We start from the raw sequence: 19,529 nt of genomic DNA on the forward strand, positions 1-19,529 counted from the left end.
GACCCAGGTTTAAGCATTCAATGAACTGTAAGAGAGACATCTTCAACAACCTTACCATGCCCAGAGCAGCCACGCTGCATGGCCCCCCAGTGCATTTCTCCCCACTATCTGAATTACCTTCAAAGTCATGTCATCAGAACAGGAGGCCAGAAGATTGCCAGTTGGGTCCCATTTGATAGCATTTACTTCATTCTAAAAGTAACAGTAAATATTCACATTTTCATTTTATGGACTGGGTTGCTCTTTGGATATTAAACATATTTCAAAACCACTCTGTAATATTACTTATTCATCATAACCACTTTAAAGGAGGGAAAAAAATGGTTACTCACCGTGTGTCCCTGGAATGTTTTAATAGGTCTGTCTTGTCCTAATTTACAGACATGAATGCACATATCTGTACTACAAGAAGCAAAGGTGTTGTTGCTCTGCCAATCAACATCCAATGCTGGTGCTGAAAAGGAAAAAGGGCTAGGTTTGCATTCACTCCACAAGCAGTGAAATCTAGGAGCTTTACTCTTAAACATGGTTGGACATTAAGCATGCTAACAGGAACTTAAACATTTTACTCTATAGTTTTTAAGATAATATTTTTAAAAATTATGGTATCTAAGTATCAAATATTAATAAATTTCAGTTCAGTTGTCTTGATGTGAGACACAACCTAACAGCAAGTACACTGACCTGGTAACCAGATTAGGATTCCTGAGAGCTTGCTCTATAAACTACTAGCCCTGGATTCTTGGGATCTCATTGGTAAAAAATTAAAAGTGATGTCATTACTTCCTTTTATTTCTAAAATTCTCTGGAGTCTTCACTGGACAAGGAGGCTTGGTTCTGCCAATCTCTAACCGTTGTACCCTAAGCAAGTCACTTATTAAGCTTTCATGCTATTTTCCTCATCTGAAAAAAGGGGATAAAGTCTTTTAGGTTTAGTACACAAGGAAGCTGTGAGAATCAAGTGAGATAATGTGTGTGAAAAGTACTTTGTAAATTACAAGTTAGACAAATGTTATACTGAATAATTTCCATTATCCACTCAACTGATAAGTGGAATATTGCACATGATTGCAAAAACATTTTCTTCTAAGTGATTCTTGTCAAATACTGCTTAAAATGGTTATCATTGAATTTAAAACCTCAGATGCCCCAAAGCTGGCCGGCTATTAATACTTATTTTAGCTCTGTGTGATTGGAGATTCGTTCTTTTCATTTCTCCCTGCTCCAAGGTGCAAAGGTTCTCTATAATTAGTAATGCAGATTAAGGTCATGATAGCAAGTAACTGGGTTAAACAATAGGAGCATACAAAAAACAATGGATTTACAGCAGTAGGGACACACTATGACCATTAACCAAGAGTAGTTTTTACATTTCATTTGCCTGGGTGTAGAGATTAAAAGGTGACACATGATCAAAAGAAGACCTATGAATATAAAAATCATAGAAAACTCAGATTTTAGTGTCCTTATAATAAAACTTTATTAAAATCTAGCTAAGTTCATTTGGTTACTTATGACCTATGGCTGCTTTGCACTACAAGGGCAGACTCAACTGGCTGCAACAGAAATTCGACAGCTTATAAAGCCTAAAAAAGTTCCTTTCTTGCCCTTCACAGAACAAGTTTACCATTTAGAGCAAGCACTTAGAGACAAGGAGAAAAATAGGAAAGCTGAAGTTAAGCTGTGTATGCCCATTAATGGAGATATAAAGTATTTAATAAAGTAGGTCAAAACTGGTACCTATGGGGGGGAGGGCGAAAGCCACTTCCTCATTGTATGTATCTACACATAATAGTAAATGGCTATTTTTATACTGAGCATATTATAAATAGGTGTTTTGAGCACTGTTAGACTGATAGGCCAAGGAATACATCATGTGTAAGAGCTTACAACTATGGAAAAGAACAGCAAAAAGAAAGAAGAATTAAAGCATTTATGACTCAAAATGGAGAATTTTGAGCAACTACAGCAAGACATTAAAAAAAAAAAAATCTAGTATATGGTTCAAGATGGAAAACTCCAAGGTGTAACAAACAATTCAAAGCCTGGCCTGGATTAGGCTAAGGCCAGGCCCTCTTTTGCAGAAAATGCTCCCTTCTTCTGTGGTTCCCCTCCTGCTTTCCCATTCTGTTCTCTATAATTCCTCACTTGTTTCTCGTGAGAGTGTTTTCTTAATAAAGCACTTCACTCAAATCCCTTGCTCAAGGTCTGCTTCCAGGAGAATCCAACTTAAATCAGCCAGCAACAAAAAATAGTTTGATCAGTACTATGATCCAAAGTATATCCAACTTTGATCAGCACTACATATGAGCTCTGCTGCTAGTCTGTATGCATCACATCATCTTAGAGCATGTGGATGACTGTCCTGGTCGTTGTCTGGTTACTCTCAGGGCCATTCGTAACACACTCTGTCCTGCTATACTCTACACACAGAGGGTGGACTCTTCCAAATTACATATCCCAGACTCCTGTGCCCACTGGTTTCCAGGTGGGTTCATACGGTGGAGGACACCGTCAAGAGATCACGGTCAAGACAGAGAAGACAGACAATTTTGTTCTCTCTCTTTCAAGGCTGGGTCTCTGGCAGTGGCAACGATTACTCACTCCAAGGTGCCTATTCTTGCCAGATCGTTGTTGTGTTTTGTTTTTTTTAACAGTTCTAATTCCCACTGGGCAGTGAGATCCTGCCTTCTCTATAGTCTTAGGTTTTCTGCAGTTGTTACACTCTTAGTAAACATTCCTGTTTTTCACTCTTCCAACACCTTCCTAACTATTTCCTTGTATTAAATTCCCTTTCTTGGTATCTGGTTTAGACTCTGTTTTCACGTCAGGAATTTGACTCAGTACCTACTACACTTTCATTTTGACACTAAATACTATCACAGAAGATATTTGAAAATAATTTTAACAAACTGCTTCTTTGATAAATAATTTGTCCTAATGTTGAGTGATAGGGGAAAAAGGGCCTGAAAAGTCTAATAAACTTAGAAAACAATTAAAAGTATAATAAAATTCTATAAAGAATGCCAAGTATCTGTCATGACGCACCAGGATGTTATTTCTATGCAAAGCCATCTGCAAAACAGGAGGCTGACAAAATAAGAAGTGGCATTCAAATAAGTATACCATTAGGTTCAGAACAAAACAAAAAGAAACTGTATGGCCAGGTGAAGGTAATTGGGGGAAGGTGGGGAATGCTGTGACGTGAGTTGTAGGATTTATGCTTTGTGATATGCCTAGCTCATAGAATACAATAGTTACAAAATTGGGTGTAATCTAAGAACACATAGTTCCTTACTTTGTATTTATTCCTAAAATGAGTCTAGGTAATGCCAATTCTTTAGGATAGAAATGCATCTCTACTGGGCTCCTGGCTGGCTTAGTCGGAGGAGCATACAATTCTTGATCTCGGGGTCATGAGTTTGAGCCCCATGTTGGGTATAGAAACTAATAAAGAAATTAAAAAAAAAAAAAAAAACCAGAAATGCAACTCTAATAAAATGCATTTTTCTGTAAGTGATATGTGAGAGGTGTGTTTGCTAATACTGGTCTCATTTTATGTATGATAAAAGGGATAAAGAAAAGTTAATTAATTTGACTAGGGTTACACAACCCTTTAAAATCTTGGAGCTAAGATTCTAATTTTCGTCTTCTGCAATTTGATATATTTTGTTACTCCCTCCATCCTTCGTAATTTAAAAACGTAATGAATGACCCAAACCTATGCAGTAAGGAGAGAAAGGCTTTTATTATTCATTTGCATTTTTTTAGAAACAGCTTTATTAATATATAAATCACATACCATAAAATTTATCCATTTAAAGTGTACAATTCAATGGGTTTTGGTATATTTTATTATTAATTTTGATATATTGTGGTCATATTTAACATAAAATTTGTCATTTATTAAGTGTACAATCAGTAGTATTACATTCACAAGGTTGTGCAACCATCACAACTATTTCCAAAACTTTTTCATCATCCCAAACAGAAACTCTGTAGCCATTAAGCAATAATTCCCTATTTCTCCCTCCCACCACTCCTGAGAACTTCTAATCTTTTACTTTTTGTCTCTATGAATTTTTCTATTCTAGATATTTACTATAAGTACAATCATATGATTTGACCCTATGTGTCTGCTTTATTTCACTGAGCACATGTGTGAGATTCACTAATGTAGCATGTTTCAGAATTTCTTTCCTTTTTATGGCTGAATAATAACCCATTGTATGTATAGACCATATTTTGTTTACCCATTCGTCTGTTGGACATTGGGTTGTTTCAACCTATTGGCTACTATTGCTATACTGCTATGAACACTGACATACAAGAATCTGTTCAAGTCCCTGCTTTCAATTCTTTTGGAGATATACCTAGGTGCAGAATTGCTGGATCATAACATGGTAATTATATGTTTAGTTTCTTGAGGAACTGTTGTACTGCTTGCCACAGTGACTGTACCATTTTACAAACCTACTAGTAAAGTATCAGGGCCTTGATTTCTCCACCCCCTCATGAACATTATTACTTTTTATAGCCATACTAATGGGTATGAAATGGTCACTTATCGCAACTCATCTGTAATCATGATTTATGTTTTATACAAAAGTGTATATTGAGAAAATTTAGCACAGCAATTAAAATATGGTAACTTAAAAAGCATGGTAGACTTCTATTTCTGGTCAAGATGGAGTAATAGTGACAAAATTTACCTCCTGCCCAACGACCAGAACAAAATATGTGAAATAACAATTTAAGACACCAGACTTCAAGCAATGAAAGACAGTGGTTCCTAACAAAATGGAAACCAACCACCAATGTGCTCTTAAAAAATTGCCCAAGCTCATAAATTAGGGATGGGGTCGGGGGGGGGGGTGTCCAAGTCTTGGCAAAGGAAAGAGGAATCTCTCTAGGCAGAGATCAATGCAATTCCTGAGCTGAAGATAAAGCTGAGAATCTGGGGAGACCAAGATAGCTGTAATTCATAGGACATTACTGGAAGAGAGAGCTATGCAGACAGAGATGTCACTAATTAGCAGTTAGAAGTAAATTTATAGCACTAAATATCCATATCAGAAAAGCAGAAAGGTCACAAATCAGTGACCTTAACTTCCACATCAACAAACAAAAAGCAAATCAGACAGACACTGAAAGCATGATACATAAAAGAATAAATAATTTTAAAATTCATCAACATTAATAACTCCTGATCTTCGAGGGACATTTTGTTTGGTTGGTTTTGTTTGAAGTAGAGTTGGCACAGAGGGACACTATTAAAACAATGCAAAATGAAGCCACAGACTCCAAGACAGCATTTGTAAATACCTGATAAACTTGTTCCCAGAATAAAGAACTCACAACACTCAGTAATAAGAAAACAATAAATTAAAGGTCCAAAGATTTGAACAGACACTTCACCAAATAAGATCTATAGATGGTAAACAGTACATGACAAGATGCTCAACATCATTAGTCGTTAGAAAATGCAAACTCGGGGCGCCTGGGTGGCGCAGTCGGTTAAGCGTCCGACTTCAGCCAGGTCACGATCTCGCGGTCCGTGAGTTCGAGCCCCGCGTCAGGCTCTGGGCTGATGGCTCGGAGCCTGGAGCCTGTTTCCGATTCTGTGTCTCCCTCTCTCTTTACCCCTCCCCCGTTCATGCTCTGTCTCTCTCTGTCCCAAAAATAAACAAACGTTGGAAAAAAAAAAAAATTAAAAAAAAAAAAAAAAAAAGAAAATGCAAACTAAGCCACAGTGGAATACCAATACCCACCGATTAGAGTGGCTCCAATTAATGACACTGACCACTTATCAAGTGCTGCAAGGACATGGAGGGACTAGAATATCCACCTCTGGTGCAAATGTAAACCAGTTTGGAAAATGTAAACTTTGGAAAACCAGTTCAGCTGTTTATTAACAAGTTAAACATATAACTTCCCGTATGATCTAGCTTTTCTATTCTTAGATATTTACATGGAATAAATGAAAGCATGAGTCCACATAAGATCTGCACATGAATATTGATAGCAGTTTTATTTATGTAGCCCAAAAAATCGGAAACAACCTAAATTTGCTTCAACAGGTAAATGGATAAACTGTGGTGTATCCATACAATGGAATATCAATCATCAACTGAAGGGAATGCAAAACAATTATACAGAGGGAAAGAAGCCAGATGAAAGAGAATACATACGGTGTGATTCTGTTTACATAATGTAAACTAACATGTGGTGAAGAAAGGCCATGAGTGGCTTTGTCTGGGCATAGAGGGGAGAGATCACAAAGGTGCAGGAGGAAACTTCCGAAACTAACAGGTGTATTCGTTATCTGAAGTATGGTGATGGTTTCAATGGTATATGCATATGTCAAAACATATCACATTGCACAATTTAAATGTGTATAGCTCATTTTATGACAATTATACTTCAATAAAGCTGTTTAAAAAGACAAAAATGCATGGCAAGAAAGAATATCATGGGTAAAAAGCCTATTTAACTTGTAAAATGACTTCAATGCCACCTACCTCATCAGGTTGTAGCCAGGACTGAAGGGAATCATGTATAACTACTAAGGGCACCATCTCTAACACAAAGGTGGTTTAGGTTACAGAGTAGCTAGTAACAGTACCAAACACTTAACTTATTTCAACTTTTCATCACTCTTAGGAGGCAGGAGAAACTTTTAGGTGGAAGAGCCAGAGGCCTAAGAGAAATCTATCTGGGTGAAGATTAGAAACAAAGGTGAAAAGGAAGTAAAACAAGTAAACAAAAACTGATGTGTAAATGTGGTAAGCTTTAATCAAGCTGAATTGTTTAAAATGATGCTTGCAAAATTATGTTACCTAGGTACTACAGAACAGTCATTTTTGTACCTTATTTAGCTTGTTTAGTCACACTAAATAGAAAAGACAAAAAGCCAAAATGTCAGAAGCTGTTTTAATTTTAAAGGTGATGCTGTGCTACTGGCTATGTGTGAAAAGGATGTCACCAAAGATTTTAAAATAACCAGTTACCTTCAGTTACCTTTCAAAACAAAACTCTTCCCAATCACAACAAAATCAAAGCAGCAGTTAAATCAAGTAAAACAGTAACACTACTGTTCTAATACAGCTGACCCTTGAACCACACAGGGGTTAGGGGCCTGACCTACCCCCTCCACATGCGGTTGAAAATCCTCATGTAACTTTTGACTTTTCCAAAACCTAACTACTAGCCTAATTGTTGACCAAAGGCCTTATCAATTAATAAACAGTCAATTAACACATATTTTGTATGTTGTATGAATTTTATACTGTATTCTTAGAATAAAAGTAAGCTAGAGAGAAAAAAATGCTAAGAAAATAATAATAAAAAAGAAAATAAATTTACAGTATTGCAACTGTATTTACTGGAAAAAAAAACAAAAAAAACAAAAACACGTATATAAGTGGACCTGCACAGTTCAAACCTGTGTTGTTAGCAAGGGTCAACTGTAGTTATTAGGCATCTTGTTTAATATTAGTAATTATCATCAGGAAACTCCCTAAGAAAAGCACAAAGCCAGGGAGAGCTGGTACTAAAATCCAGCTGTGTCCACTCATCAAGTTGTATACCTGGTGCATGGCTATGTATCAAGGAGGTAGGAGCACAGAATGTTGGTGGGGGTGGGGGTGGGAGGTGGGAGAGGTCAGCTCAGAATTACTGTATTTAAATGTCAAATTATTTTTTAGAAGAGAAATCCATCCAAAGTACCAAAGTTCCAACAATGTTTGGAAAACCTATTTTTTTTAATTTCATGTACACAGGAGGACCGATTTAGAAACGAGTCCAAAATGAGAAATGACAACACCTTAATTTGTATGAGTTTATACATTATTTTCCTAAACATTATTTAGTTTTATCCTCATAACAAATAAGTATAATTATAATCCTTCATTTATAGAGAAAATGAGGCTCAGAAAGTTTAAATGACTTCCTCAGTCTTAAAGCTTGTTAAGGGGGGGGGAACTGCCATTCAACGTTTATTTATTTTTGGGACAGAGAGAGACAGAGCATGAACGGGGGAGGGGCAGAGAGAGAGGGAGACACAGAATCGGAAACAGGCTCCAGGCTCCGAGCCATCAGCCCAGAGCCTGACGCGGGGCTCGAACTCACGGACCGCGAGATCGTGACCTGGCTGAAGTCGGACGCTTAACCGACTGCGCCACCCAGGCGCCCCGGGAACTGCCATTCAAACTTAGACCGCCTGATTAAAAAATCTATGTTTTCACCATTAAATAATACCGATCTAATTGCACTAGGCTGCAAACGCTTTTTTAACAGTAAATTTCACAGAAAACGTTTGATGATCCCCTGACAATTAACAATCTGAAAGTCATGGAACATCAAACTCTTCAAAGGACTAGTAACAAGATTGATATTTGATATTTCAAGATTTTAAGTAAATTATATCCCTTTATAAGTTTAATTAGAAAAACAGAAGAAAGCTCCAGTTCTCATGGAAATTGTGAAGATTTACCTGAATGAAAAGGAAACTGCTGCTTGGCCTCACCAGTATGTGCATCCCAAATAATTGTAGTCTAAGATAGAAAAGAAAAGGAAAATATGTTAAGAGTAATGTTAAAAGGTGTTTATGACAGATGCATACATAAGATGCCTAACTATGTTAAAGCAATGGGAAATGTCAAAGTGAATTTAATTTTTAACATTTACTTTATCCCCAATAGTACGAGAGTATATTTCATTTTTTGGGGGGGGGAAAATGACTATTAAGTAGTTTCAGTTTCCCCTGGTGATTTTTCATCAGTCAGCTTACTTCAGATAATTATTATCTGTCTACAAAATACCAGACATTATATTACAATGCTTTAGAAACTCAACTGCAATAGCGTATTTAGTGTAAAAAATTTTTCTAGCTTTTTAGCTATTAGGAGGCAAATTCTTGGTTAATAAAGTCATCAGCCAATTCTCAATACTAAGATTTTTAAAGCTCACATTTATACATTACAGCAGCTTGAATTTTGACAAGATTGAAGACAACGTCTTGTATAGTATATGCAAGTATGACAATAAATCTGAGTGGATATATATTCAGAACTCCTTTAAACACCCTCCCATTACTAGTGTAACTCTGGGGATGTAAAGCATCATACAGTGGCAATGGTTATTAATGGAACTTTTCCCTCCTATTCCTGGCCTCCTTACTTTCCTTCCTTTTTTTTTTTTTCTCTCTACTTCTGACAACTCATTCAGTTAACTATGATCATATACTTTCCTGGATTAAAATAATCTTTTTTTTTGAGACAGAGAGACCGAGACAGAGACAGAGAGAGAGAGAGAGAGAGAGAGAGAGAGAGAGAGAGAGCACGAGTGGGGGAGGGTCAGAGAGCCAGGGAGACACAGAATCCAAAGTGGGCTCCAGACTCTGAGCTGTCAGCACAAGAGCCCGACGTGGGGGTTGAACTCACAGTGAGATCAGACCTGAGCTGAATGAAGTCAGATGCTTAACCTACTGAGCCACCCAGGTGCCCCTGGATTAAAATAATCTTAAACCTATATTCACCTTGGGAGGTATGGCAAAGGGGCTGACCCAGGAAAATGAAAGCAAGAAGGCTGTATTTTCAACCTATCCATATTTTCCAGCCTAGCTAGGTGAAAAAAGCTGGAAAGATCCTGCATTTCTTACATTTTCAATTAAACACCAGGAGTTCAGCTAACAGACTGGCTCTAAGATTTCTCATGGAATCACTCCGGAGCTATTTTCATAGCTGAGATAAACTAGAAACAAGAGAAAGGAAGCAGAGTATGGGAGGTATGACATTCATTATTCCCACAAATTCCACCAAAACTGAGGCGTGGTCACAAAGATAAAAAAATAAAATAAATGGCATTTTGATGAGTAAATTCAGGAATAAGTGGATAGAAAATCTAAGAGCATTTCTATTATCATCATAAATTCATACCTGAATTTCCCATATATGAATGTTTTGTTGTTTATATGATTAGCAGAAGAAAATACTACTTTAGGTTATACTCTGTAACACATTAACCTTTATAAAACTTAGTTTAATGTTCTTTTACCTTGTCTACTCCAGCACTTAGGATGAAATTTCCTTTCTTATTCCACTTCAATGCAAATATAGGGCCTTTATGCTGCCCCAAGGTGCTAGCAAGGTTACCTAATATTTAAAAACAAACAAAAAAACCCATTAAAATTACTTCAAGCTTTAAACTTAGATCAACAACAATATATGAAAAGACAAATGCTTCATTTACCATCTTTAGTCCATATTCTGGCAAATCCATCGTATGAACCAGTTGCTAGAAGTGTACCTTCACTCTGTCAGAGAAACACATTTCCTTCAATTATATAATCCGAAAAGGGCATTTAATTAGACTATTTCATATTTAAACCTTAGAAATAGCAGATCCTTGACATTCTCTGCCTCAAAATTTCTGTTTGCCAATTCCCAAACTGCCTATTTGGGAATGTTACCAAAGACCTACAAAACACCCTTTATTGCTGTGAAGCTAGTATTTATTTAATCAGCATTCAGTCAGTGTGTGAGCCTTATATCCAAATCTCAAGAATGACAGGAAGCACTCTGAGGCAGGACCATCACTACTTTATGCGTGCTAGGGTCTCCAGTATTCTCATAGGTGCGCATGATGAAGATGGGAGTAGGGTGGTAGACTGGGAAGGACATCAAAATCATATAATAATGATTTAACAGTAAAAGCAAAATTGGCTAAAACATTTTGTTATAAGTAGAAGTTTTTATATGGCCCTCCCTCTAAATCTTTTACTGTCTAAATGAAGCTTGTATTGTGTGTGAGCCAAACAACACTGCTGTTTCAGATGACCAGATACTTAAATATCACTGAATGTTTCTTTCCTTTGTTAATTCTTTCCCAATACGAGATCCTATTAAATAAATAAATAAATAAATAAATAAATAAATAAATAAATACAAGAAAAAAAAAAAAGCCAGAAAAGAGCATAGGCTGACTTTATAGTTAATGAAGTGAGTACAATTGCCTGGAACTACTTTACCACAAGGAGAAATCCATACCAATTTCTCTAATCTTATATTCCCTTGCTGTGTCTGACCTTGATGGTACAACAGAAGGACAGATCTACGGAAGTGCAAGTTACAGAGTGCATGAAACAGACTATTACTGGGATTAGTAAACACTACTGAAGACACAGAATGAAATCCTGCCTTACTCAAGTGCTTTCTTGATGGTGTTTGGAAAGGGAATTGAAAACAAGAATCACCTTTTTTCAGACCTCTCAAACCATACGTTACGTACAGGTAAGTGAGAAACAAACAGATGCTGGTTCTAGAGGTTGTAGACTCAGTCCTGCCAGGAATTGGCTCTATGGTTCTATCTGAGGAAGAAGGAGCATGTTGAAACCAACAGCAAAAGCTTATTTCCAGACTCCACACAATGGGAAGTTTCTTTTAAACTACTGGTCCCCAAATGTCTTAGCTCATGGACCACTACAGTAGGAAAAGTATATTTTAAAGGATAACATTTTCCCCTTTTAGTGGAAGATTCAAGTTCATAGTGAATAATGCATGTTTGAAAAGTCCACACTTTTAAAAACTGTAACTTGCAGTTCAGAATCACCAAGCTCAACAAATCATTTGGTAACCATCCTTAGTATAACCTGTAAATTTCATTAACATATGGCCTCTGAACCAAATAGCATTATCAAGGCGATAAGGCCTCTGACCTAAGATATAAAAATAAGGTCCCATTTGAGAAGATAATTCTTAGTCCTGACCCTACAACCAAACAATACTGTGACATGCTAAACCTCTTTTCATTTTTGTAATTGTTAACTTCATAGGAGGGAAAGGGTAAATACATTGCTGGAAATTTTGGAAGACAACACTAAAGAAAGGTAGCTATGAGTTTTGGGAGAATTTCAAAGAAACTGAAAACTTTAGCTGGAGCAATCATTTTTAAAGACAGACCTCATTCATTGGAATGAGATTCGGAAGATCCTTTGGAAAGCTGCACAAAAAGCTGTCAAACAGAGGCCAGAGGAGGAAAGGGTGTTCATTTGCTGAGGAAAGGACCACGAACCCCATTAAATGCTTGGTAATACTGAAATAGTCCAAGATGTTTCTTAGAATAGGGAGGGTAGGTAAAAAATGGATGCAGAAAGAAAAAGGCAACATGGAAAAGATACAGAACTGTAAAATGCTAACTTTTCACAAATTAATCATGGGCATGAAACAAATGAAGCTGCTAATCACGTATGTGAAAATGAAAGGGTGAAGCTTTATCAACTAGGAGCTCAAACTTTCTGATTAAGTCAGAACAGTTAAGTTATCTCTGAAAGATGTGGAATGACAAACAGAATCAGAGAAGTGTAAGACCGCTACAGTTGAATGAAGCCTGGAAGTGACCTAGACTAATGGCCCCTAAAAGGCAGGCAATCAAGTTTTCATCAGTTGATATAGCAAATGAGAAAAACAAGAACATGCTTTTTTAATGTAAATTTCTCTCCTCCCCCAGCAAAGGACTTCGTAGTTAAGGATTTAGTATGTATGTGCCTATTGTTGACTTTCATCTATTAACTCGTTTATGTAGGTACCATTATCCCACTTGTACCTTCCACGTGAGGAAGATGATGCAGAGCGGGCCACCACCAGTTTTACAAAGGTTCTGCTGCTGCAAGACAAACTGAAGAGCTGCAAGCTGAACCTCGGTCTGACTGCTAGAGGGCCAGTCTTTGTTTTTTTTTAACACCACACTTCAGAATGGGGAGTCCTAGTTTGTTGTTCTTATTAGTGAAATTCAAAAACATGTGGACAAACAGACACAACCTGCCATTAGTCTGAGGTCCAGAGAGGTTAAGTACATTAGTAACTACATTCATCGTGGTTAACAGTGATACTCACATTCCAATCTAGGGATGTCACATCCTTGTTGCTTGGGACATCTTGCCCCCCTTCTCGTATACAATGTCTAAGTACTAACTGCGTGGAGCCACTAGTGCTATTTTCACTAAGATTCCATATTCTTGCTGTTGAGTCTCCAGACCTATAAAGTATGCAACAGATTATTTAAGATCTCATGACATTCTCAAGTATCCCAGAACCAAAGTAACATATTTATATACTATTATTAATAAAACAAATAAAAACTAGAGTCTTAGAGATTTCCATCTCCAGGAGTTTTCTTAGTCTCCATTTTGGGGGCCCTGGGCCACCTTCTTAAGCAGTAAGCTTAATTAAAATTTCTAAGATTACTTCAAAGATTTAAACTTCTAAGATTCTTTACGAAGAAATAACGATTTACAAAGGCAAAAGGACCACAAAGAAGCAACAAAAACCTGGAAATGTAAGTAATGCTTTTATAAAGTGTGTAATAGTTCAGTACAATATTTTAAAAATACATTTAGTTTCACTTTGAGAAACATACCCTGATGCCAAGAGATCACTAACAGGGTTCCAGGCACAGATGAAAACTTCAGATTCATGGCCCCGTAACACAACTGCTTTATTAGGGGGGATTTCAACATCCCCATCCACTTCCATCATATCAGTATGATTATCTATGTCAGCAGAAATAAGTGGAAAATACCAATTAGGTAATATTACAACATCCTGAGGAAGAAAAATAATTCTTAACCAGCAAATACCTCCTTTATAATATGTAACTTTTAAATTGTTTTTTAACTGTCAGGTAATGGTGAAAATGCTTATATAGCACTTGTCACATGAGGACAAGTTAAGTATATCTTTAGTTATGTATGACCATACTATTTTTAAAAGACAAAGATGAGTGTGTGTTTGGGGTGGGGGAGAGGCAGGGAGAAAGGCTGCAACAAGGTTAGAGCCAAACATGGCTAAAATGACAAAATGATCTGAGCTAAATATAATCCACGCCAACACTATTCTGAGTTTCTGCCAGTAGGGGTTGCTGATATCATTCATATAACATGAGAGGTGCCTTTCTATCTCCACGTCAGAGTTTTACTGTGTGTGTTAAAGACTGCATTACAAATTTTCTTTAGAAATCAAAAGCCGAGAAAATTTACCTAACAGTAGAAAATGGTTTCTAAATGTTTAAAAAAAAAAAAATCCATGTAAGTAAATCTATCTTTCTGGAGCTTTAGGAACAGAAATCTGAATTGTGATATAAGTTAGGGAAACAGTTGGCATAAACGAAACAGATGATGTTACTTCAGTTTAGAAGATGAGACATCCACATAAAGCCAGATACTTCTTCTGAAAGGGAACTTTTTAAATTCTGATTTCAGCTCACTTGCTATAGTGTGTGCTCCATTCTCCTCCCCATTCGCTGTGTTTTCGCCATTTTTTGCAGATCCCTGTTGGTTTGTGGCAGCTGTGGCAGCTGCGGTGGCTGCCGCTTGTTGCTGTGCAAGCTTATCTCTGTAAGCTTGTTGTCTTGTTTGTACTACATCAGGCATTACGGCATCTATCAGTGACAGAGACTCTATTGGTCGACCATCAAACAAGGTACCATCCTGGATTTGGAAAATTGTGAGAAAAGAATATGAAAGACAACACATTTAGGGTGAAGCAACTGCAAATAGGTGTTTAAATCTTCCTCCTCCTCTAGTTCATACTGTTAAATGTTGCCAGGTAAAGCGGAGATAATGAAAGAATAAAAAGTAGGCCCAGATGATAAAATGTTTATTAATTAGATTCCAAAATTCCGTTAGCGAAAAGTAATGACCAATATGAAATAGTTCATACAATGGTAAGAGACTTGGTGCCACAGGAGAATGGATCCTTAAAACTAAAAACTTTTAAAATAGTTTTGTTGGACTCGAAAGCTTCCTGTGATTTGATTCAAATATTAAACAAGAAATAGACTTCAGATATTTGGCCATATCTCATTTTACTAATGTTGAAATGGAAGCACAATAAGGTTTAAAAGACTTGTTGAAGTTACACAGCTAGTCAATGGCAACCAAGATCTCTTAACTGGTGCTATTCAAAGTGTGATCCAAGGAACAATGACACTACCATCACACCAGGCAGCTGTTGTAAATGTAGATTCGAATGTACAGAATCAAATTCTAAAGGGCTCAGGAAGCCGGGGTTTTACCAATCTCTCTAGGGTCGTCTTATGAACACTAACATTTGAGAATACCATCATTTAACTCTGAGACTGGTGCTCTGTAATTTTATGGAGTGCTATAATTTTCAAAGCTCCTCTCACGGATATACTTAGGTAGCGCACAATTAATAAAAAGTTCTCCAGCAGGGGCACCTGGCTCGGTTGGTTAAGTGTCCCACTTCAGCTCTGGTCATTATCTCACAGTTCGTAAGTTTGAAGCCCTTATGTGCCTCACTGCTCTCAGCACAGAGCCCGCTTCTGATCCTGTCTCCCTCTCTCTCTCTCTGCCCTGCCCCAGCTCTCGTTCCTTCTCTTTCAAAAATAAACATTAAAAAAAAAAAGTTCTCAGCGGGCACAAGAAGAGACACAGAATAAGTCGAAATAGACAACTGGGCAAATTAGCTGGGAATATGTGTATGTAAGGCCTGACTACGTAAGTCTGGTGAAACATGCACTAACACGACAATCTACAGTGGTGTGATGGGGTGCTCGGAGTTACAAAACACAGCACCTCTTTCTGAGCTGTCACTTATAATGGAGTTATCTGAGGAGTTAGGAGAATTTAAGTAACTTAAAAATATTAATCCCAATGAAGATACATTGTAGAGTACTAGTATTACAATCTACAAAACATTATTTTTCAGATAAAATGAGACTTTATTCCTGGCCACTGGTGGAAATTGTTTATCCACCCTCCACAATACAGGGACCACTTTGGGACGGAAACTACTAAAAGATAATGAGGACACACATAATTTAGTATTAGTGGATTTTTCAGTTATACAGATTAGGAAACCAAAAATAATGAAATCAATATTAGTATACCACATAATTATACTAATGAATATTGATATAGAAACCATGGATGCTTGTTTTAAAAATACTTGTGAAAGGGAAGGGGGAGCATGTTAATCTCTGCAAACATGAAATACGACGAAGAGCTCCACGTATTTAAATCCTGACATGTATGAAATTTTCAGCTAGATAGGACCAGGATTTCCAAACTTTTCTCTGCGAAAGGCCAACACAGTAAATATCTTAGGCTTTGCAGAGCATAAGGTCTCTGTAACAATGATTCAATTATGCACTGTAGCACAAAAGTAGCTAAGATAATATTTAAGTGAATGAGTGTGGCTGTGTTCCAATCAAACTTACAAAACAGGCAAGCAGGCAGGATTTGGCTCATGGGTCATAATTGGCTGACACTTAAATTAAACCACCTATATATGGGCCTTAGGCAATAGTATCAAGACATGGCTTTAATTCTAAATGCCTTCCAAAATCAGGTATAAGCACATAACCTGCGGTTTTTAATTCTTCAGACCATCAATTATCGGTTGTCAGCATTCCACAGCAAAATGTAGCTGCTTTTGCAGAAACTTATTTCTTACTATTTACTATGAACCATAGAAGGGAAATAAAACAGAGATGATGGTTCTTACAGTTGGGAGCCAACGTGCCTTGCCTGTTCAACCTGACTGTGACATAAAGAACACCACCCTTCAATTTTGTCAACCTGGTAAAGCTAAAGTCAGATAATGAATGAACAACCAAGATATCAGACTTAAGGACACTATTAAGAGTTAGTATTTGAAATAATTTTTCCTTACCTCATTAATACTAACTTCTGCCTCTACATACTGTAGACCTTTCTGGATGATAGAAATCAATGCAGCAGGTGGGACGAGGGCACCATTTATGTTAGACTGACTGATATGGCTTTCTATACCAAAGGTAAATGCTGAATGAGAAAATCCTAAAAGCAAAAGGAAAGGTATAAGAATTTATTCTCCCAGTAGCAACATGCTATAGGACACAAGTGAATGACCTCTGTAATCTTTCAAAATCATAATCCATCCATTTGAAATCCCAAACTGTTAGCTACGATTATAATATGTTTTTACACAAAGAAGTACCAAAATCCAAACATTATGAACTTTTACATCATTCCCTTTTTTGCCTTAATTACATAAAATACCCTTTTTGCCTTAATTACATAAATACTATTTAAAACTTATAATGCATATAAAATTTAGCCAGGCAACATAATTTCCTCAAAAAATAGCATCAAACTTTAAAGTCAGGGGAAAAAAAGTCTTTGGAAATCATGGGAGTCAATTGCTTCACTCGAGATAATTAGGTCAAGATAAATTAAGGTGACATTTAATATTTCTGTAGTATATTTAAATTTTCTACATACAAATGTCAAAACACCATATAAATCCAATATTTTGCAGTTTTTTCAAACTTAGGAAATAAAAAGCCAACTAAAATTAATATAAAAATGAAGATAATTTTTATGCTTAATCTCACTGTATGCATGAGGTAAGTGCCAAAACACTTAACTAATTCTTTGCCACTTAGTAATAACCCATCTAAATGAAAGCTTTAGGAAATGAAAGTTGGCAAGTAAAAATCCAGTTTCTACCAGAAATTCTAAATTTAATTTGAAATACTTAAACCCAAAACACATAATAAAAATCTCTATATGTTGGTCTTGCTTTTATGAAAGTCAAGTCCAAACTCAAACATAAATTCTAGTAAAATCACAGACCCAAGTGAGGTTATTCTCTTTACTAAAACATCCTTCAGACCTCATCATCAAATGTCATTAATGTATTTTAAACAATTCAATTACATTATATGAAATGTTAAGAAACTTTCATACTAAGTAAACTAAATGCATATGGGCTTACTTGTGTCTTAAACTGATTTAACCTATGTAATTAACTGTTGCCTAGCCTACCCTAGTTTTTTTTAGTGCCTATTCTTTGTCTTTTTGCATTTTGTGCTTCCACTTTTAGGCTTCTTGTGGCACTTATGAACAGTGTATAATAAAATACTCTGGACTCACAAAAAGCATGTGGCTAGGAAATATTTTAATTGGTCAGTAGACAAGGTATACCTAAAGTTGTCCTCCTGACTCCTTTCTTCCCTCTTTGAAACACCTAGCCATTCCATTCCTGCAACCCACAGTGAGAAGTGAAAAAAGATTACTTGAGACTTTAACTCATGATTTTACCCACAGGCAAGATCATTATTAACCACATTTTTAGCTTAATTTGAGCTCACAGAGATGGCTAAGAAACACAGCAATGAAACTAAGAAACGCATCAATGAAAGCGAGCATCATCTGCATTGTCCCTATAGGAAACTCAGAACTACCTGAATATACGTAGATTCCAGGTTTCAGGGTAGAGGGCTACGATAAAGGCCGGGAAGGATGGAAAGAGAGGGTAAAGATAAGGCAGTGAAATCCATACGCATGAGGTTGGAGAGTCCTGTTTTTAATTATACACACTCCTCCTTAAATTCTGCAGTAAGTCGTAAACAGGGGGAGCTAAACAGCCCAGTGGCTTAAAGATTTAACAAGACTTCAAGATGGACAATACCATGTATGGAGGGTCTACATCATGCAACACATATATAGTTTTATATTTTATAAGCTGAGTCAGCAGATAGGAAAACAGCCATAAGAGGATAAGGATTTATTTTTAAGTTTTTATTTAAATTCCAGTTAGTTACCATACAGTGTAATATAGTTTCAGGTGTACAATACAGTGATTCCACACTTCAGTACAACACCTGGTGCTCATCACAAGTGCACTCCTTAATCCTCATCATCTACTTTTACCCATCACCTCCCCTCTGATAACCATCAGTGTGTTCTCTGTAGTTAAGAGTCTGTTTCTTGGTTTGCTTCTCCTTTTTCCCCATTTGTTTTATTTCTTAATTCCACATATAACTGAGATCATATTAGGTATTTGTCTTTCTCTGAGTTAGCTTAGCACAATACTGTCTAGCTCCACCCATATTGTTGCAAATGGCAAGATTTCATTTTTTATGTCTGAGTATATTTCATAGATAGATAGATAGATAGATCACATGTTCTTTAAGAGGATAAGGATTTAATTCATTCAGAGACGACTGGAGGTAACTACTACATTCTGCTGCTCCTATGGAACAATTAAGTTAGAATGTAGTCAAAAATAAAGCGAAGACAGAGTGAGCTCCTGTTTACTAATGGAAAATAAAGGATTACATCATTGTTTGGTTTCAACTCAGGGTGCTAGAAAGTGGTGTTAGTACTGCATGAAACATTAAGACATCTCATTCACAACATTTTTAAAGTGTTGTGATTTTCATAAGCCTCACAAAATTTTAGCAAAGTCCATGACATTTGTACTCTCTAATTCACGAGTACAATTTAAACCATCAAAATCATCATATTTACACCCCGTTTAAATTAGAGTTCAAGCTTATGTCCAAGCTTGAAGAGTTGCAGGTGGAACAATGTCAATTTCTGGCTGAAATATTGCATATATCCTGAATTTGTTCTGTCAGACCAGGAGAGAAACTATCACAGGTCCTTACATCCATCTCTAGTTATCACACATTGTGCTTACAATGTTCTCAAATAGTAAGAAAATAACTCTGAAGGGGTT

General features: G+C 36.5%; 1 protein-coding gene across 1 annotated transcript in view; it reads right to left on the bottom strand.

Annotated features, from left to right (window-relative positions):
• The window catches only part of TBL1XR1 (TBL1X receptor 1), a 177,782-nt gene that overhangs the window by 13,962 nt on the left and 144,291 nt on the right, over positions 1–19,529 (bottom strand). Inside the window, 9 exon segments of the mRNA XM_030330359.1 lie at positions 118–192; positions 333–454; positions 8,495–8,555; positions 10,057–10,154; positions 10,252–10,315; positions 12,894–13,035; positions 13,417–13,549; positions 14,263–14,485; positions 16,695–16,840. Of these exon segments, the coding sequence (XP_030186219.1) occupies positions 118–192; positions 333–454; positions 8,495–8,555; positions 10,057–10,154; positions 10,252–10,315; positions 12,894–13,035; positions 13,417–13,549; positions 14,263–14,428 (861 nt within the window). The 5' untranslated portion in view covers positions 14,429–14,485; positions 16,695–16,840.

This window comes from Lynx canadensis, chromosome C2, assembly GCF_007474595.2.
Source record: "Lynx canadensis isolate LIC74 chromosome C2, mLynCan4.pri.v2, whole genome shotgun sequence".
In the NCBI taxonomy this organism is placed as follows: domain Eukaryota; kingdom Metazoa; phylum Chordata; class Mammalia; order Carnivora; family Felidae; genus Lynx; species Lynx canadensis.